The sequence below is a fragment of the Schistocerca serialis genome, chromosome 5, assembly GCF_023864345.2.
Source record: "Schistocerca serialis cubense isolate TAMUIC-IGC-003099 chromosome 5, iqSchSeri2.2, whole genome shotgun sequence".
NCBI lineage: Eukaryota > Metazoa > Arthropoda > Insecta > Orthoptera > Acrididae > Schistocerca > Schistocerca serialis.
Genome location: NC_064642.1, coordinates 36,767,830 through 36,790,674, shown reverse-complemented (window position 1 = coordinate 36,790,674; position 22,845 = coordinate 36,767,830). Strand labels below are relative to the sequence as shown.

The 22,845-nt window shown below is 38.9% G+C and overlaps 1 protein-coding gene across 1 annotated transcript in view; it reads right to left on the bottom strand.

The window, feature by feature from the left end:
- Positions 1-22,845, bottom strand: part of LOC126481730 (titin) — a 534,189-nt gene that overhangs the window by 189,379 nt on the left and 321,965 nt on the right. Inside the window, exons 90-91 of the mRNA XM_050105683.1 lie at positions 13,528-13,597; positions 3,944-5,233 (exon numbers count right to left, since the gene is read on the bottom strand). Coding sequence (XP_049961640.1) covers positions 3,944-5,233; positions 13,528-13,597 — 1,360 coding nt within the window. The remainder of the gene's footprint in view (positions 1-3,943; positions 5,234-13,527; positions 13,598-22,845) is intronic.

Genomic DNA, 22,845 nt, shown 5'->3' with positions numbered 1-22,845 from the left:
TTTTGCACTTCTTGTCGATCTCATTTTTGAGACGTTTGTATTCCTTTTTGCCTGTTTCACTTACTGCATTTTTATATTTTCTCCTTTCATCAATTAAATTCAATATTTCTTCTGTTACCCAAGGATTTCTACTAGCCCTCGTCTTTTTACCTACTTGATCCTCTGCTGCCTTCACTATTTCATCCCTCAAAGCTACCCATTCTTCTTCTACTGTATTTATTTCCCCCATTCCTGTCAATTGCTCCCTTATGCTCTCCCTGAATCTCTGTACAACCTCTGGTTCTTTCAGTTTATCCAGGTCCCATCTCCTTAAATTCCCACCTTTTTGCAGTTTCTTCAGTTTTAATCTACAGGTCATAACCAATAGATTGTGGTCAGAGTCCACATCTGCCGCTGGAAATTTCTTACAATTTAAAACCTGGTTCCTAAATCTCTGTCTTACCATTATATAATCTATCTGATACCTTTTAGTATCTGCAGGGTTCTTCCATGTATACAACCTTCTTTCATGATTCTTAAACCAAGTGTTAGTTATGATTATGTTGTGCTCTGTGCAAAATTCTACCAGGCGGCTTCCTCTTTCATTTCTGTCCCCCAATCCATATTCACCTACTATGTTTCCTTCTCTCCCTTTTCCTACACTCGAATTCCAGTCACCCATGACTATTAAATTTTCGTCTCCCTTCACAATCTGAACAATTTCTTTTATTTCATCATACATTTCTTCAATTTCTTCGTCATCTGCAGAGCTAGTTGGCATATAAACTTGTACTACTGTAGTAGGCGTGGGCTTCGTATCTATCTTGGCCACAATAATGCGTTCACTCTGCTGTTTGTAGTAGCTTACCCGCATTCCTATTTTCCTATCATTATTAAACCTACTCCTGCATTACCCCTATTTGATTTTGTGTTTATAACCCTGTAGTCACCTGACCAGAAGTCTTGTTCCTCCTGCCACCTAACTTCACTAATTCCCACTATATCTAACTTCAACCTATCCATTTCCCTTTTTAAATTTTCTAACCTACCTGCCCGATTAAGGGATCTGACATTCCACGCTCCGATCCGTAGAATGCCAGTTTTCTTTCTCCTGATAACGACATCCTCTTGAGTAGTCCCCGCCCGGAGATCTGAATGGGGAACTATTTTACCTCCGGAATATTTTACCCAAGAGGACGCCATCATCATGTAATCATACAGTAAAGCTGCATGCCCTCGGGAAAAATTACGGCTGTAGTTTCCCCTTGCTTTCAGCCGTTCGCAGTACCAGCACAGCAAGGCCGTTTTGGTTATTGTTACAAGGCCAGATCAGTCAATCATCCAGACTGTTGTCCTTGCAACTACTGAAAAGGCTGCTGCCCCTCTTCAGGAACCACACGTTTGTCTGGCCTCTCAACAGATACCCCTCCGTTGTGGTTGCACCTACGGTACGGCTATCTGTATCGCTGAGGCACGGAAGCCTCCCCACCAACGGCAAGGTCCATGGTTCATGGGGGGGGGGGGGGGGGGGTGTACAATGATATACTTGTAATTTTGCAGGTACAGTCAGGGGTACATGTGGATACTGTCTGAAAAACGTGTTGAGGATAGAGTTAGAGTAGAGAAATAATAAATTACATCATCATGCCTGATGAAGTTTTCCTGCATGAACAGCAAAAATGTGATAACCTGTTTTCCTTTCACTAATTTGTGGGCACGTCAGCAAGAAAAGATTTGAAAAACTTTGAAATTACTAGTAAAGTTTGTTGGATGTCAGTAAGTGCTTTCATTCTCAAATACTGGATGAATGTAATCCAGGTAATTTGTGCTCCACGACTTACACTGCCTTGTGACATAAACACAGTTTCTTACTTTAATACTTGGCTCACTGTGTTAAACTTTTACTGTAAGATTATATCTCTTAATGAGTAGATTATGCCAGCATTTTAAATTTTTAATTTTGGACAATGATTATCCAATATATTAAAATTAATTCGACTGGTAGTTGTTAGACAAGCAACCTGCAACTCAGACTATACGCTGTTTTAGCTGTTCACTGATACAGGTAAGGGACACAACACATTTCCCATGCAACAAATGGTTGGATTTCCATTTGCCTAATGCAAGAGACAACATACTGATTTCTGAAATTCCAAGGGTGATAACTGAGTAGTTTTTGTTTTACATTTATAAATAAGCAGGCAAAGTAAAAATGGTTATTATTATATTTATTATTGTGGCACAAAATTTTATTAACATCAACTGCAACCACTTGACTCAAACAAGAGGAGAATGTGACAGAATTTTAAAGTTATCCGAGACACTCATACTATTCACAAGCACCATTTAGCAAATGAAGAAAAATAGTTATCTTCTGACATGGAGCTAGAAAGAAGATGAGTTACATGTGATTTTCATTTCTATGACAACAACAAAATTTATCGTTCCATTATATATGGTAAAAATGCAAGGGAAATGATAATAACATCAATGCTTCACCATGTTGACTCCTGCACTTCAACAGCAACATGAAAGAAACTCTCACCAAGTGGCTTAATCACAGGTGGTAAATTTGTGTAACAAGGACATATGGAAATCAAACAAAGGAAAATCCAGGACAGAATGTACCGATATTAGAGAAGGAAAGTTGCTTCTTATCATATAGTGGAGATGCTGGGTCGCAATAGGCACAAAAAAAGATTCACACAATTATAGCTTTTGGCCATTGAGGCCTTTGTCAGCAATAGACACACATACACACACGCACAAACATACTCATGCAAATGCAACTTGCACACATGTCTGCAGTCTCAGACAACTGAAACCACATTGTGTCTATTGCTGACAAAAGGCTTAATGGTCAAAAGCTATAATTGTGTGACTCTTTTTGTTGTGCCTATTGCGACCCAGCATCTCCACTACATGGTGAGTAGCAACTTTCCTTCTCTAATAAGGATATACAGAAAGTAGTCCCAGAGCATGACAAGTGTCTAAACAACGAAAAATGTGCTAAAAAGTAATGGCAGTTAGGATTTGTGTAAATGAAAATTATTAAACATCAGCTGAAATGTCAGTATCTAATGGTCAATCCTAAAGTTTTGAAGATAGACATCTAACGATATGTTTCAAATGATATTACATGTAAAACAAGGACCCAATGTCTTTCCAAACAATAATTATGTATTGTGCCCTTCTTGGTACTTAAGTTACTGTGAAATACTTATACATGAGTTTATAACATGGGTGCTTAGATAAGTCAACCTGACATTTTAAAGCATATGATGCATGTAATACAACCAAAGTATGTAGCACAAAAATAAAAATGGGACAAGTTTCATTGTTCTAGGAAGCTCAGCAAAGGACACTGTGATACCAGATTAGTTGTTATTGTGTTATCTAACCGACATTATGAACAGAAGAAGTACAAAACAGATTATTTCTGAAGCATTCCATTCTTGCAGAGCAGAAAGAAACTGTTTTATATCTAACAACTAGTTTCTGGATGTTCATTTTATCACTTTAGTCATACTGACATTAATATCTTATCAACTATTTTGCTGTACCTATGTACAAAAAAGATAAAAGAAGACCAATAAACATATGATACTATACTACATTATAAAATGTTGCATAATTTTCATTCATTTTATCGTTTGAATTCAGTAACTACTCACATTTTTAAAGCAATTTTATACCGATGTTGAACTTGTTACATGTTTTCCTGCCATTCTTTCTTTTTACAGGTCCAAACAGAAGAACCTTCAGTTGCAAAATCTCAATGCTGAATAATAAATTTTTTAATATAGCTGTTATGTAAGAAAACCAAGTAACCTCAGTAGGTATAGTCATTTATCTATCTAAGATATAGCAAAGCGACAGCTGTGAGTTATCATGTGAGAAAAAATTATAATCAGAAGTTTAAATTGCAGTAATATTTAATTATGCATTAATGTGGTATGGATACCTCTGTAGCTTCTTGGACTTCCCACGAGTCTGGGCGGAAATCTTCAGGAGCAAAAAGAGTAACAGCTTGTTCAACAGTGGCATATTCCAGTTCAATCATGCGAAGAAATGCACGGAAGCCAGCTGTTTCTGGCCCTTGGACTTCATCCTCCTCTGCAAGAGCTTGTGAAACCAGAACTCCGTGCCCTTGACGTTCCACTAAAGAAACGAGAGCAGACTGAGCCAATGGTGTGCGAAGTTCCTGGAAGTGTCCAGCACGATGAAGTGCCGTTACTTCTTGCACATTTAACCCTCGCCGTAGCAACCAGCCAACACGTGCCAGTTCACGTAAAGGTTTTTCACTTTCTGGTCCAAATTCTTGAACAGGAATCAAATGTAGCAACTCCTCTACTTCCTGTGCCTGTTTCACACGTTCCCATCTTTCTAGCTTTTGCATAGTCTTCAATGCACGCTGGACAATAATTTCTTCTTCTTCCTCGAGATCTTTCTTTTTGACAGCAGTCTTCTTCTTCATCACAATATCTGTTTCCTTTTTCTCTGTCACTACTTCCTCAGCTTCCTTCTTTTCCTTTTCAACCAATACTTGCTCTTTCTTCTTTTGTAACTCTGGTGCCCTTTCTACTTTAACCTCAGTAATTTCTGCTACTTCTTGCTGTACAGGACTCTTATCAGGCTTGGCTTGATAACTTTTGGGTTTTTTGTCTTTGACTTCTTCAACTGTAGTTTCAGTCTGTATTTCAGATACAACCATGGGTTCTAAAATGGGCACTTTGTATTCTGCACTCTCCATGGTTTTTGCATCTTTCATTTCAGTTATAGTAGTCTCTGACAGAGTTTCAGTTACTAGGAAACTCTCTTGTACAGGCTTCATCAACACAGCTTCTTCTTCTTTTGGTTTTGTTTCTTTCAGATCTATGACTCTGTCTTCTGTAATAACTTCAGACACACTAACAGATTCTTGGACACTGACCTTCCTATCTGCCTGCTCCTCTAAGGGCTTTACTTCAAATTCTTTCACCATATCTTCACTTTTCAGTTGTGAAATGGATACTGACTCCTGTATATTTACTTTTGTATCAGCTGTCACTTTGGTCTTCTGTGTCTTAAGATATTTCACATCATCTTTAACATCCACTTCAGAAACTGTAACACTTTCTTGAACTGGAACAATTTCTTTTGCCTTTTCTTCTGTCAGAATGGGTTTTTCACTTGTGTCATCAACTTTTTTACATGATGCAATTGCAGATATCTCAACTGAATCTTGAACTGGAAAGACTTTCTGTGCAGTGACCTGAAACAGTGCAAAGAGAAGAGATCACTAAAAACAAAGAATAAATACTAGGTAATTAACAGTACAATATAGGTGTTAAAAACCATATCTACTATAATATGAGTAATAGATAAAATTTTATCATATTTAACATGAATTTCACAAGGAATAATGTCACAGAAGAAACAGCTTACAAAGACTGGTAATTAATGATCAAGAATGTTAATAACAACAGAATCTTCCTCATGGTCCATTTCCATTAACCTAAATAGCTTTCTCCTCTTTTGTTTCATGCTTTCCTTTAAATTCAACTCACGCCTTTGCCTTTCTATTCACGCTAGATCTACTTTTACATCCATATTCTGCAAACCATTGCATGTTAGAGAGAACTTCGCACTGCATCAGTTATTAGGGTTTCTTATCATCCCATTCGCATCTGGACTCCATGAAGAATAACTACTTAAATATGTATGTTCACGTTGCAATTGGTCTGATCATGTCTTCACAGTCCCACTCGGAGTGATGCACAGAAATTGGAAGCATATTTTTAGGTACTTTCATTTATATTTTCTTCCACGACAGACTACAGTAAATTAGCTTTCTGACTCTCAATGGCAAATTCTTTTTGTGCCACTGATTGCCTCAAATTCTCCCCAAATATCAATATATCTGTTATTATCTCATTCACTTATTTTACATCTACTATCTACCTCACATCAAACAATGGAAACTCCAGGCAGGAATATCAACAATGTAGGAAAAGACAGATTGTTACTTACCATAAAGAAGAGATGTCACACTGCAGACAGGCACAATTAAAATACACTCACATACAGCTTTTGGCCACAGCTTTCATCATAAAAGGGACACACATGCACAAGCAAGCACACCGTGCACACACATGACCGCCACCTCCAGCATCTCGGCCCAAGATGCATTCTGGTCCAAGATGCTGCAGTTGGCAGTCATGTGTGTGAGGTGTGCTTGCTTGTGTGCGTGCATGAATGGTACATGTGTGTGTGTGTGTCTCTTTTACTGGTGACGGCTGTGGCTAAAAGCCATAAGTGAGTGTCTTTTAATTATGCCTGTCTGCATCTTGACACGTCTTCTTTACGGTAAGTAGCAATCTGTCTTTTCCTACCTATCTCACATGGTTTGTCATGTTTTTATTACTCATTCAGTCAACCTGTGGCTTAGTGAGAAACAAATATACTAACGACACCATTAAAAGACAATTACTACATCCCTCATCTTCAATAAAGTTCGTTTAGTATATGTTAGGTGTCTCAAAACATTTATAGCTTGCTCTCAACAGATGTCTGTGTGTCTCCCTCCATACATTACTGTGTGAAAGTACCTTGAGACTCTGCTTAAAAATGCTTAACAATGGCTAACTATAGATATCTGAGACAAATAACAGTAATTAAAGCTTTCTTATAGTATAATGGTAATTTTTCACATAACTACAACAGAAATTAGTGCCATATTTTCTTTGTTCTTAAATTTTTCTCTTTTCCTCAAATTTCAAGAAAGGTGTCACTGAGGTTTGACATGTAGCACTCATTTTGTTGCAATGAAGAAGCATAACTAGTGAAGGATTTACCCCCTGAGACTAACAGCAAAAGTCCTCATCTTCCTTCATGTAGCTCAAACCATATTTTGTCATGCTTTAAGTGCTTTATAATATGTCTAAGACTGATTCTTAGAATAATTTTTTTACTCTGCGGTGGAGTATGAGCAATTTTTAAACTTCTGCACATTCAAATGCTGTGCAGAACTGAGACTCTAACCTGAAGCTTACACATTTACAAATTTCTCTAGGCACAATTTGGTACCAGCCTCACAACTTCATTTCTGCCACTGCCTCTGTCCTGCTTTACACACTTCACATAAGCTCTCTTGCCTATTTTCCTGGACTAGTACTTCAAGAAGAACAGATGTCAAAGAGAAATAGCTCAGCCAAAGCCACAATGAATCTACCACTCTGCAGTGGAGGGTGCACACTTTTGAAACTTCATCAGACCAGGACTCAAACCATTGACCTCCCATTTTTCCAGCTATGCTCATACCAACTGAGTTCTCCAACTCACTTTCAGAAATTCAATTCTTCCAGTTCTTCTACCCTACTTTCCAAACATCTCAATCTCAAAAACACGTGCCGAAGTTACAATCCCAAAAGAAACTATGTCACAGAGAAATAATTTAGCTGCAACTCAGGAGTTGTTTTACACTGCAGCAAAGTGTGTGTTATTTTGAAACTTACTGACAGATTATAACTATCTACCAGATAGATACTTGAGCCCAGAATTTTTCTTTTTCTTGACTGTGCTGTCCAGTCGCAGCTGGAGATTGGCCCTTGCCATGCCAGTTCTGTCAGTAGCTCCTTCTACTTTCCAGACTTTATGTCTACATCCATACTTGGCAAGCCACTGTACTGCCCACAGTTGAGAAACAAACAAGCAACAGGAATGCGCCTCCAACTCAGTGATATGCTCTTGAGAGAAAAGTGCGCACCATTCTAAAAACATTTTTGTGAATGTATTTACATGAACATGTAAATTTGACTCACTCAAAGCGATTCAAATGACATAAATATATTAAATCATCTCACCTCTTCAGTACACTGATATTTCCAGAATAATGTCAAGTTAAATTCTTCATTTATGTATACAGGATGTCAGTACTGCTGCATCATCAGTTCAGTAATACCGGTACTGTGTGTGCAACTTTTGAACTGCATTTTTTTTGTCACAATATACATTTCATTTTATTCAGTTAAAAACATGGCCAATGAATTTTATTGCTTTTAATGTGGATGTGATGTCTGGTTTTCACTAGAACTTTCATCATAAGAAATAAAACGAAAATGGGAGACCACAAATGGCAAACAGTGAAATGCAACACGCTGACCTTGCCAGTAAAAGAACACTTTTCATATGGGCAACAGCCCAAACGGTGGGGAGTCACGGGAGGGAAGGAAGAGAGGAGAAGGACCACTTCCCTGCTGCCCGTCTTACCCCTCACAGGCATTCTTCTTTGGATGCCTACTGTACTCTGCACGGAGGAGGTACTATGCGCCAATATCAGTGATTTTCTGTCCTATCGCATTTGTGTATCAAGTGAGGGAAAAATACTGTTTGACTCCGACAGGCCCTACTCTCTCTTACATTATTCTCACAATATTTATGTGGCAGCACAACAGTCACACAGTCTCCTTCAGACACAGATTCTCTAAATTTACCGATCAGGCTTTCACAAGCATTGTGTCTTCCTTCTTCCGAGGATTCCTAACAGAGTTGTCAAAGGACACACACATTTGTGTGTGAGCTATACTTACCTGCTATGATCCCATCAGTGTGGCTCTGAATTTGATTACTGCCTATTCTCATGCCTAACTGATGTGGGCTCAAAACACTGCATCAATACACTAGAACTGGTCACACTAGCAACTCACATGTGATTCCTTTTACAGCTGCATCCCACTTTCCCAAAACCCTAGTAATAAATCTTAGTCTTACATGCACCTTCCCTAATACTGATTTTATGTAATCATTCAATTTCATACGTCATTGTAATGTTACTCCTAAACAAATATATAATGTGACAGGCTCAAGCTGTACATCATTGATCTTCTAATTGTATACAATCACGTTCTTTTTCTTTGTTGTAGCCATTACATTACACTTACATTTAAAGATAGCTGCCATTCGTTACATTCTCCTGCATAACCTTCTGGATTAGCACTCCTTGAAAAATGAAAAGTGCTGGGAAATAGTTGATCCATAGCCAAGGAGCTGTTTGTGGCTAGACTTTTACATTCTGTAATAGAGGATGAAAAGGTCTGAAACTTCCTGACAGATTGAAACTTTCTGCCAAACTGGGACTCGAGCCTGGAGCCTTGCTATGCTCTTACCAAGCTATCCAGGCCTGACTCACAACTGACCTTCACAGTTTCAATTCTACCAGTATCACTCTCCTACTTTCCACATTCAGCAACAATTTTTTTGTTGCTCAAATAGATAAAAGCCTCACAGACAAAGGAACCTTATTTTTTTATATCAGTCTTCATCTACACTATGGTATAAAGATAGGGCACTTACTGAGACATCAAGCGATCACAAAGTCATTGTTTAAAATTATTAGCAAAAATCTCAAAATTCCTGGACTGATTTCATTCAAATTTTTATACACTCTCTAATAAATGTTTGGGCAGATGCAGGCTACATAGTTTTGGTCTGATTTATATGGTATATAAATATATGCACTGCCACCAGAAATCAAGCACTGAATATATGTATGTTGTAGTTGTTGTGGCATTCAGTCAGAAGACTGGTTTGATGCAGCTCTCTTTGCTACTCTATCCTGTGCAAGCCTCTTCATCTCCAAATAACTACTGCAACCTGCATCTTTCTGAATCTGCTTAAAGTATTCATCTCGTGGTGTCTGTCTACAATTTTTATCCTCACATTTCCCCAATACTAAATTTGTGATTGCTTGATGTCTCAGTAAGTGTCCTATCAACTGATCCCTTCTTTTCATCAAGTTTTACCACAAATTTCTTGTCTCCCAAATTCTGTTCAGTACCTCATCATTAGTTATGTGACCAACCCATCCAATCTTCAACATTCATCTGTAGCACCACATTTCAAAAGCTGCTATTCTATTTTTGTTTAAACTGTTTATCATCAATGTTTTACTTCCACATATGGCTACACTCCAGATTAATACCTTCAGAAAAGTCTTCCTAACACTTAAATCTATAATCAATGTTAACAGATTTCTCGTCTTCCAAAATGTTTTTCTTGTCATTGCCAGTCTACATTTTATATCCTCTCTACTTCAGCCATTATCAGTTATTTTGCTGACCAAATAGCATAACTCACTGACTACATTAAGTATCTCATTTTCTAATCTAATTCTCTTAGCATCCCCTGATTTAATTTGACTACATTCCATTATCCTTGTTTTTTTGTTGATGTTCATCCTATATCCTCCTTTCAAGACACTGTCCATTCTGTTCAACTGCTCTTCCAAGTCCTTTGCTGTCTCTGACAGTATTACAATGTCATCGGAAAATCTTAAAAAATTTTATTTCTACTCCCTGAACTATAATTCCTACTCCAAACTTTTCTTTAGTTTCTTTTACTGCTTGTTGAATGTACAAATTGAATAACATCTAGGACAGGTTACAGCCCTGTATCACTCCCTTCTCAACCACTGCCTCCCTTTCATACTACTCAACTCATATAACTGCCATCAGCACTGTATATAATATATGAAGAGGAAACACTGATAGCAAAAATCTCGAAAATTTATTGATACACACACACACACACACACAAAACTTTAAAAAGAAATTGTATAGACAACCATGTGTCTTCCTCACAGTTGTTTTTAACACAAAACATCAAAGTTATGGCTTAATGACAATATGAAAAGGATAAATTGCAACTCACTATATACCAAAGATGTTGAGCTGCAGACAGGCACAACAAAAAGACTACTATACACGTAAGTTTTCAGCCAGAAAGTCTTCTTATGATACAGGCAACATACACAATACATTAATGCAAATGCAGCTTACACACACATGACAACTGTCTCTGTCTTCTGAAGTCAGACTGTGAGTAACTGTGCATGATGGCATAAACAATCTGGGTGGTGGGGTACAGAGGAGGATGGCGCTGGATGGGGGAGGGAGAGCAGGGTGTGCTTGGGGGATGGTAAAGTCCTGTTTTTGGGAGCATACAGGGACGAGATAGAATGGTCGTAGGGCAACTAGGTGCAGTCTACATCTACATCTACATCTACATCCATACTCCCCAAGCCACCTGACAGTGTGTGGAGGAGGGTACTTTGAGTACCTCTATCCGGTCTCCCTTCTATTCCAATTTATTTTGTCAGGAGGTTAGATGGAAGGCCAGGTGGGAGCAGAAAAGGAGAGAAGTAAAAAGACTGTGGGTGCCCTTATGGAAATAGAAGGCTGTGGAGTTGGAACAGGGAAGGGGATAGATGAGTGAATGACAATGACTAAAGGTGGTTAAGGACAATAGGGTTATGGGAATGTAGGATACATTGCAGAGAGAGTTCCCACCTTCGCAATTCTGAAAAGCTGGTGTTGTTAGGAAGGATTCAGATGACACAGGCTGTGAAGCAGTCACTAAAATGAAGGACACTGTGTTGGGCAGCATGCTCAGCAACTGGGTGGTCAATGTCTTTTTCAGTGGCCATTCATGTAGAGAGACAGCTTGTTGGCTGTCATGCTCATGTAAAATGCAGCACAGTGATTGCAGCTCAGCTTGCAGATCACGTAACTGGTTCCCACAGATAGCCCTGCCTTTGATCGGAAAGGTGATGCTTCTGATCCATCCGACAAAGGTATTCAACTGCCCATCAAATCCAGACAAGCTCCTTGTTCACCTGTACACAGCCCCTGCTCCCGACACCTTACCTCGTGCCTCATATCCCAGTAACAGACCTAAGTGAAAGCCCTGTCCCATACATCCTCCCACCACCACCTACTCCAGTCTGGTCACCAGCATCACTATCCCATTAAAGGCAGGGTACCTGAAACCAGTTGTGTGATCTACAAATTACACTGCAATCACTGTGTTGCATTCTATGTGAGCATGACAACCAACAAACTGTCTGTCCGCATTAATGGGCACGAACAAACTGTGGCCAAAAAATAACTGGGTCATCCAGTTGCTGAGTGTTCTGGCCAATACAACATTCTTTATTTCAATGACTTCTTCACAACCTGTGCCACCTGAACCCTTCCCACTAACACCAGCTTCTCTGAATTGTGCAGATGTGAGCTCTCCCTGCAATACATCCTACATTCCTGTAACCCCCATGGCCTCAATGCTCGTTAGTCACTGTCCATCACCCACATTCCCACTCCTGCATCACACAGCCTTCTATTCCATCAACATACCCATGCTTCTCTCCAACTGCACCTAGCTGCACTATCCTCTCCCCACCCCATTCCTGGATTCTCCCACAAACAGTGCTCTACTGTCGCCCACCCATACCCTGCTCTCACTCCCCCTTCCCATCCCAATCACTACACACAGCTGCTCACAGTATGGCTTCAGTAACCAGAGACAGTGGTCACATGTATGTGAGCTGCATTTGTGTGAATGTGTGTGTGTATGCTGTCTATTTTAGAAGAAAGCTTTCTGGCCAACAGCTTATTTGTTTATGTATAGTAGTCTTTTAGTAGTGCCTGTCCGCAACTCAGCATCTACGCTATAGCATGAGTGGTAATCTGTACTTTCCATAATATTGTCATTATTCCATCCCAGATTTTTCATTGTTTAAAGTTATGGCTTATTGGCTTATGATTAGAATACTACTATGGAACCTGAATCATTCAAAACTTTGTAATCCTACCCATTCTCAGGTTAAAATTATGCAACATGCTGTCGTTGAAGCTACCATCCTGACATATTGGCAGCAGGACAGGTCGCTCATACCTTGTATATCAATGATCCCAACCAAATTACCCATTCATTTTAAGTGACTTCAATTCCCAATAATGGTTTCATTGTCAATGGCAATAAATGATGTTCAAGGTCAGAGAGAGAGAGAGAGGAACTGAGATGGACTAGGAGGGAGGGGATAGGAAATGTACAAAGAGGAGATGGAGAGAGAGGGGGGGGGAGGAGGATGTGGAGAGAGGATATGGACAGAAAGAGGTAGAGGAGGTGATGGACAGAGAGACATGGGAGGATGAGGAGGTGAACAACGATAAGGAGGAGGAGGAGGAGATGGACAGGCAGATGGGAGGATGTAGGGAGAAGAAGATTAGGACATATATCCCTTTTCCACACATATTTAACAATTACATAACATTGCCGGGTTCAGAGGTAGAATACAAAGAGTATACACGAGGTTCAAGCTCTCAAACATAGGCCGAAAATTACCTTACCCTATTTAGCCCATACAACATTGCAGAGTACTTGCACTCAAATCAAAGCAGCTGAAAATTAAATGTACATACAGTGTTTGCAGCATCAAAATATCTGTTGTGTGTGTGGAAGTGGATGTGCTCACATGCGCGTGTGACTGAGTGTGGGTGAGTGTGTTTATGTGTGAATTTTAAATTGTCGAAGTATCCAGTATCATCATGATATGATCTATGCACAAATAAAGTACTTACTTGCTTAGCTCGAACTGTAAGCCCAACCTCTCACCCCTCTTTAATGTTTGGTCATTTAATTTCCTTATGCTCATATCTGAAAATTTCTAATTATTGACAGAAGCATAGTAGTTTACTCATGAGATTAGTTAGCTGTACTTCATCTAATTACCTTTTTTGTTTTCTCTGCAAACTGTGCAGTGGATTCCAGAACATGTGTCTCATGGATGTCCACAATTTCCCTGTGGAAAAAAAATAAAATGGAGGTGCTTTAAATAGAAAACTGGGAGTAATTTCATAGATTTTAGTTAGATACATGTTCTTGTGGCTACTTTGCAAAATACCGGTGTATTGTAATGAAGCTGAAAAAAGGTCATTTTACAGAATACTAATTTAATTGGTATTTCAATACAGCTGCATTTGACCATTTACAGATTAGATCACACAAAAGAGAAATATTTAGTTTAATACCACAAGTATAGTCTGTCGGTAAACTTAAGAGCAAGTGAGGCCCCATTCTACCTACCCAGCTACGTCACAAGGCACTTCTACAGGCTGTTTCACAACACAGTACCAGCCCTGCCACCGTACATGCTTTAAATTAGTGGTGACGCAATGTTCAAATATGTCCTGGCTGTGTTTATTTTTAGACAAAAGCGTTAAGACCATACGGAATACAAAAGATGATAGCTCCTTCCGAAACACAACATTGTAGAGTAAATAATATTAAAATAACAATGGAAGTCAGAATTCTACAACAAACATAGAACTGAATGCCTGTTCATGTGAATGTATATTCCTCTACTATTATTCTTAAAACGAACCCCATTGATACAATCAATCTGTAGAATTTAAGTCTTGTTCTTACTTTGTGTTTCAACTAACAGGTAGAAGTTTTCTTTCAGGGGCTGCATTGAAACTTAAAAATTCTTGCCACACAAGAGTGTTTAAAAAGTAACCAGAAATTTATAATTTTGTGTATTGTATTAGTCTGATTTGCACTACTTTTCTTGTCACAGTCTTTGTAAACATGTCTGAAAAGTATGCGTATAATGTTATGCATATTGTGTATTTACTTTGTTGTCAGCAGTCAAGAAGATTACATGTGTTTTGGTAGCACCAAAGATTATTTGTTTTGTATAAAAATAGATTAGAGAATCTGCATCAAATTTTGTTATAAGAATGGAATAAAGTGTATGAATTTTTTAGAAATGTTAAGTACTGCTTTTGGTGAGTCTGTTATAAGTAAACCAAGGGCATGCAAGTGGTATAAATATTTCGAAGCAGGCCTTTAAGAACAGCAATTTTACAAGCATGGATGAGATTAAAAATGCACAGTTAAGATACCTATAAACTATCCGGAGGAAACAGTTCCCAAAGTGTTTCGAGAATTGGAAAAACCAACGGCATAAATTTATAGTATGTAATGGGGAATATTTTAAACAGGATAACATTGCTGTAGATTAAGAAATAAAGTTCTTACCAAAAAATAAAAAATTATATGTGAATGCACCTCATATGTCAAGCTTTTTACTTAGAAGTTCAGAATTGGTGTACATGTTTCAAAGGAAATTTCAGCAGTGATTATAATAGCTACTGCACACATGTTTTAAGCAATATATCTTAGAATCAGGTGAATAGTAACTGAGATAGAGATTTAGCGACAGAACACATTCAAACCCTGCTGTTCCATAAGCATCAAAGGTTTTACATGATTGTGAAACAGTCTATAATGATGGGTTTCCTCCCAAAATAATTTGTTTTTCTTCATGGTGACTTCAGTAAACCATGAGGCTTATTTTTGCATTCCTTCCTTATGTGTCCAATTGTGGTGAGGTTGGCATTTGCATGAATTGCAGCCTTTAGGTTGGGACTGGTGAAAATGAAATGAAATGATCACATGGCATTGTTGGCCGGGAGGCCCCATTCGGGGGGAGTTCGACAGCCATATTGCAAGTCATTTTCAGTTGACCCCACTTCAGAGACTTGCAAGTCAATGATAATGAAATTATGATGAAAGACACATGACACCCAGTCCCCTGGCGGGAACTGAACCTGGGCCCCTTGCGTGGTAGGCGGTAACGCTACCGTTACGCTACGGAGGCAGACATTGGGACTGGTAATATTAACCAACAGTTCTTTTTGTGTTGCCTCTTTAATACATGCTGTAATAACATTAGAGATGATCAAACACTCCTTACTACACAAATACAGTACCTCCTCTCCTTTGTAGTTTGCACATTTTCTTGCATTGCACAATGATTATCCATCACTTCCAGATACTGAAGTATATCAGTGAGTATACATAGTTAACTGACTGACACTGGCAACTAAGGCCCCACAAACAGAAATGACGTAAATCACTGCACATAGATCTACACTGCTATACAGGTAACAGGCAACTGATTTTGGGTGCCCCTGTAGGCCAGTGGCAGTGTTCTTCCGGGAAAGGCCACTTTCCCCACCAAAAGCACTTGAGTTTACAGACAAGACTATAGCATGTGACACATTTGTGCCAAATAAGCTACAAGTTTCTAAATAATAACTATCCTACAGTATAGAAAAAAATTGCCCTGAAGGAATTTTTTCTCCTTAATTTCAAATTTAAACATACTACCTGTCAGGTGCATATTAACAAAGAGTAAGTGACCAAAGATTTTGGTAGCAGCATTGTTCACTCTTTTCTAAGTTAAAGTGTATGTTACTGAAGATTAATGTAGGCAATTTTTTCGCTTTTTAGTATCATAATTTTTACTATCATTATCCCTTACGAATTTTAATAGATTATTTACAACAAATTAGATGGGAGAAATTATGTACTGTGTGCTGTAGTTAAAATACTTCAATCTTTAAATAACAATATTAGGATAAGTGTAGATTGTTACTCACCATCAAGACGACTTGTTGAGTTGCATCCAGGCACAATGAAAAGACTGTTACACATTTAGCTTGCCAAAGCCTTCTTTAGAAAAGAAAACACACACATATTCACACAAGCATACACACCTCACGCACAAATGACCACTATCTCCAGCAGCACTGACCGGAAGGCATTGTGGTTGGAGCTGCTGGAGATAGTGGTCATGTTTGCCTGAAGTGTACATGTTTGTGTACATGCGTGTGCGTTTTATTTTCTGTAGAAGGCTTTCGCTAAAAGCTAAGTGTGTAACATTCTTCTCATTGTGCCTGCGTGCAACTAAATGAATCATCTTGATGGTGAGTAGCAATCTACCATTTTCATATATTGTTGATATTCCAACCTGGACTGTCCATTGTTTCATTGTGCCTCAAAAGCAGTCGTGTGTGTGAGGTGTCCTTGCTTGTGTGGGGTTTCTTTTCTGAAGAAGGCTTTGGCCAAAAGCTAGATGTGTAACACTCTTTTCATTGTGCCTGTCTGCAACTCAACTAGTCCTCTTTACAGTGAGTAACAATTTATCCTTTCCTAATATTGTTGAAATTCCAACCTGGACATTCCAGTGTTTCCCTCCTTAAACAGTTCTCTATGAATCATCAATGGTGATCAGTACAGCATAATTGTAAAAGAAAACTCTGTTTTTGAACAAAAATGTCGTGATTTATGAAGTCAAAATGCTTTATATATGCCAACAACTGGTGCCGTTTTGGTATTTTATTGTTATAAAATCTGATGAATCACATTATCAGTAGACCAACCTTCCAAATATATATGGTGATTTGCTAAGAATATTTTTATGACTGAGACTGGACACCTTTGGTGTACATTACATTCTCAGAAAAATTAGAAAATGATGTCTTCATTGAAGGAGTCTGTTAACTACTGGCATCACATCAGTCACCTCCCTTATTAAAAAATTTAAAAATTGTGTCTTTTAATAATTCTGTAAAGGTACTCTGAGTTAATGATCCACTATATATTTTAGACATTGTGATCCTTATTATATGATAACAATTCTTTAGAATTACATTGGAAATACTACCAACTCCATTGCAATTTTATTTTGAAAGAGTTTATTATTTTTTAAATTTTAGATTTGGAAGTGGATTAGAGTACCAGGTCACGAAATTTTATAGTAGTTACTTTCTCAACATATTACCTTGATTTTTTATGCTAATTCCTTGACCATAAGTCTTAACTACAAGGTGTACAACTTTGCTTCTGCCGTTTTTTCTCCAGCATTTGAGGCTTTAATGAAACAAACTGGTTACACATGTATCATTCAAAGTATTTTCCATTGCTGGCCACTACATTCTCCCATCTTTCTGGCAGTGTACGAATCCCGTGTCGAAAAAATTGTTCATCTTTTGAAGAGATCCACGAATCGATCCAATTTGTGACATCTTCATGAGATCGGAAGTGTTGGTCAGTCAAGCCATGTGCCATTGATCTAAACAGGTGATAGTCAGAGGGAGCAATGTATGGAGAATACAGCAGGTGGGGTAGGACTTCCCATTTTAACGTTTCAAAGTTCGTTTTGACCTCTTTTGCAATGTGGCGTTAAACATTTTCGTGCTGCAAAATCACTTTATCGTGCCTCTCACTGTATTGGGGCCATTTGTCTTTTAATGCTCTGCTCAAATGCACTAATTGCATTTGATAACGAGCACCTGTGATTGTTTCATGTGGTTTTAACACCTCATTCGTGCTGCAAAATCACTTTATCATGCCTCTCGCTGTATTGGGGCCGTTTATCTTTTAATGCACTAATTGCATTCGATAACGAGCACCTGTGATTGTTTCACGTGGTTTTAACACCTCACAGTACACAGTGCCGAGCTGGTCCCACGAAATGCAGAGCATGATCTTGGAGCCGTGAATATTCGGTTTGGCCATCGACATGGAAGCATGGCCAGGATATCCCCATGATTTTTTGTGTTTATGGTTATCGTAATGAACCCATTTTTCATCCCCGGTCACAATGCAATACAAAAATCGCTTCCATTTTTGCCTCTGAAGCAACTGTTCATAAACACACAAACGCCATTCAATATATCTTGGTTTCATCTCACATGGGACCCAAGTTCCTTCTTTCTGAATCATGCCCATAGCCTTGAGACATTTGGAAATGGCTTGCTATGTCACTCCCACTAATCGTGCCAATTCTTCTTGAGCTTGACGCGAGTCTTCACTCAGCAATGTCTCCAATTCTGCATCTTCGAAAACATTCTCTCTTCCACCACTATGTCAGTCTACGACGTTAAAATCACCATTCTTGAAGCATTGAAACAACTCACGACATGTTCTTTCACTAATAGCGTCCTTACCATATGTACTTGAGAGCATTCGATTAGACTCAGCTGCTGTTTTCTTCATATTGAAACAAAACAGGAACATCTCCTGCAAATGACGAGAATTAGGCTCGTAAACTGACATTTTCAATCAAGAACAACTTTATGATGCAGAGACAAGTCGACTAATGTTTCAATGAGGTTATGTTGACTGAGGTTCAAGCTAACTGCCTGATGTCTACGATATGTTTCTTTCGACCGCTACTTACCGCTGTCGCCACCTATCAGCAAATGGTGGAAGCTAAGTTGTACACCTTTTACATATATGAAACAACAGCTTCTACTTTTGAATTACCATTTATGACTGTTCCATTCAAATCAAGAGCTATGTTGTCCTTTCTTTTATTTACCATATCCCATTAGATTTAATTCACTTATTCCAACTATTAATGTCAGAAATAATATGTATAGTTATTGAGATTTTAATAACTTTTCTTAATAACACGGAATAAATTTTGTAGTTCACACCTAAAGCAGAATCTTTACTTGTTGTTGTTAATACTAAATCTCCCTTTTCCATTTGCAAGAAATTTTAATCCCATTAGTGATCCATGGTTTTTCAGTTAGTTTTCTTCTGTTCTTACTAATTAATTTATGGGGAAAACATACATATCATGCAATACATTAAATTTCACTTTGGAATTTTTTTCCTATAAATTTTTCCCAGTTCACTTTTTCCAAGTTACTTTCTGCCCTCTAGCCATAAACTGTTCCAACTCATTGCAATAGTGGTGCATCAGAACTGTATGGCAATACCTTGTTTATTCTAATCACCTGTACATCTTGATCTTAGAGTCAGTTGATTACTGAAAGCATGTTTATTTGCTCACTTTGATCTTAGTCAGTGCAGATATTACCAAGCAGTTTCTAATATCCAAAAATGTAGGTAAATTAATTACTCAAATCAAACTTATGATCCAAATAATGTTTACACGTAATTTTTCTTCTCAGGATCCTTTACAAAATCTACTTTGAAATTACCACATACCACTATTCGCTTGCTCTTGTTTGAATCTCAGGGATGGGATCTACCACTGTGGTATAGGACTGAAAGGAGTATGTTAGTGAAGGTCTATGCCAGCTGTCTCACAACTCTACACACAGCATCTGCCATCAAGATCCCATCCCTGTGATTCAAACTGTCCTGCAGTCCCTCCCTAAATCCTCAGGCCCCTCACAAGGACTAAAATGTCGTTCCATAGAACTTCTCACCCCACTCAAACCACGTACCCCCACCTTTTACCTTCTTATTAAGATCCTGGCCATTATATAGTTGCTGGCTTCAAAGCACCCACTGAAAATACGTCTGCCATAGTTGATCAGCACCTGCAACTCATAGTACAAAGACTTCCCTCCTATATCAAACAAACCAAGCATTTCCCAGATTGTCTGTAATCTGTGCCCATCCCAATCCCACCACACACCTTACTTGTCACCGTCGATACCACCTCCCCCTACGCCAACATCCCCCAAGTACAGGGTCTGTCTGCTGCAGAACATTTCCTCAGTCAGTGCACACATATGATATTCTTCCTACTCACTATAATCAACTTTATGCTTACCAACAACTACTTCAACTTTGAGGGGCAGACATACAAACAGATCAGGGGTACAGCCATGGGAACCAAGATGTCTCCTCCCTATTCCAACTTCTTCATGGGTCACTTGGACAGGGTTCTCCTCAGATCCATAAGTCTTCAGCCTCTGGTTTGGTTTAGCTGCATTGATGACATCTTTACCATATGGACTCATGGTGAGGGTGACCTGTTAAAACTCCTGCAATCTCTGAATACCTCTTTCCAATTAAATTTCACATGGTCGTATTCCAAATCCCGTGCCAGTTTCCTTCATGTTGATCTCATGCTCACCGAAGGCCAGATACACACTTCTGTCCACGTTAAAACCGCTAACAAACAAAAGTATTTGCATTTTGACAGTTGCAATCCTTACCATGTCAAATGTTCCCTCCCATATAATCTTGGCATTTGAGACAAATGTATTTGTTCAGACTCTTTACAGCAATACACCACCATTCTCATCTCAACTTTCACTCGAGGTAATTACCCTACCAGCCTAGTTCAAAGGCAGATTTCCCAGGTTATCATATCCAATCCTTGTAGTACTGATCCCTTCAAAAAATAACTCTGGGGAACACCACTGGTCATTCTGTATTATCCTGGTCTGGAATGTATTAATCAGCTAATACAACAAGGCAATGACTTCCTAAATCATGCCTGAACTGAGATCCACTCTGTCTGAGATTTTGCCCACCACACCCAGAAGAACTTTTTGTTGCCCTCCCACTCTCCGTGATATTCTTGTCAGAATCTATGCTCCTTCTGCATCTTCCTATCCTATGGCCCTACTCCTGTGGCTGTCCCTGCTGCAAGACTTCCACTTTGCACCCTCCTACCACCACTTATACCAGCCCTGTAACTGGCAAAACATGTACTATCAAAAGGAGAGCCACCTGTGAAATGACACATGTTATATACCAGCTGTTATATAAACACTGTTCAGCCTTTTCATCGGCATGACTACCAACAGATTATCAGTTAGGATGAATGGGCATAGGCAGAGGGTGTATACTGGCAGCATGCAACATCCTGTTGCAGAGCATGTTCTAAAACATGACAATTGTGATCTCGGTGCCTCTCCCTATACTTTTGCCAAAATTCCACTCCAATCCATCCCCAAAGCACCACACTCATTCCGTTTCTTTCCTCTGTTACACCATCCTATTTGTCTCCTTGGAACTTTTCTCTATTTCCTATCTGTTTATTGAATTCTGTACCCTCCCCAAGCTCTCCTTTTTCTCTCTGCATTCCTGCCAGCATGCTTATCTCTGGAGCTATCCCTGCACGAAGCTGCTTTTGTCACCTCAGTACATATTATCTTTTCTAATCTACACTGCTACCCTTTCCCTATTCCATACCACTTTCATTTCTCTGCCATCCATCCTACCTGTGATCACTACTCGTGTCTGGTGGCTGTGTGAGGAAAGGAGAGGGGCAGTTTGTGTGTATGTGTGTGTGTGTGTGTGTGTGTGTGTGTGTGTGTGTGTGTGTGTATGTGAGAGAGAAGAGAGAGAGAGAGAGAGAGAACGTGTGTGAGGGAGAGAGGGGGGTTTTTCAAGAGGGGCATTTGCATGGCATTTATGGGAGCTGAGTGAATGACTGTGCTATCTTTAACAAACAACAATGAAAGCTAATTACTCTTCTGTCCTATTTGAATGTGCCTGTCTAGTGTCTGCTACCTCCTCTACATGATGACTAGTAGGCTATCATTTTGTGCATATTAACAATTATGGAATGCATAGCCTGCTACTCACCATAAAGAGGACACATTGAGTTGCAGACACACAACAAAAAGACAGTTAGACACTGAACTTTTGAACAAAGCCTCCTTCAGAAAAGAAAGGAAAACACACACACACACACACACACACACACACACACACACACACAGGCGTCCACAAAAGCAGGAACACCTCATACACATATGACCACTACCTCCGGCCACTCTGACCAAACTGTATATTGTATTTTATAAAAGATTTTCTGTCTCCGGACTTACAATGTGTTATAATATCCTTCCACCCAATGATGAAGTCCAAATCTGACTTCTCCAATACAACTGCTGGGCTTTTATTGCTATAATTATTAGCAGACAGTTCACCTTATTTCATCTTTACTGATCTCCATATTCTCTCTTACCCCTTCCATACTGTGGCTCAGAATCTTCTCGTGTTTTGGATTTAAATTAATAACAGCAAGAAAAACACAAAACAGAAATGACTGGTCTAAGAAAAATAAAATTAAACAAACGAGACACTGCAAAAAGTATCAAACTGTAATAACAACAGCTGGAACATGCAGCAACAACATGAAATCTCAGCCCCAGGAAAGCAGCAGTAGTTATCTAGTTTCTGGTGCTGAAGTTCAGTTATAACACTTGGAATTTTCTCTTGTCACTCCTATGAGTGTAATACATTACATACAGACCAAAAATTATAGGCTGCAGAAGTATTTAATGTCACAATTTTCATTGTTGTTGTCTTCAGTCCTGAGACTGGTTTGATGCAGCTCTCCATGCTACTCTATCCTGTGAAAGCTTCTTCATCTCCCAGCACCTACTGCAACCTACATCCTTCTGAATCTGTTTAGTGTATTTATCTCTTGGTCTCCCTCTACGATTTTTACCCTCCAGCCTTCCAATGCTAAAT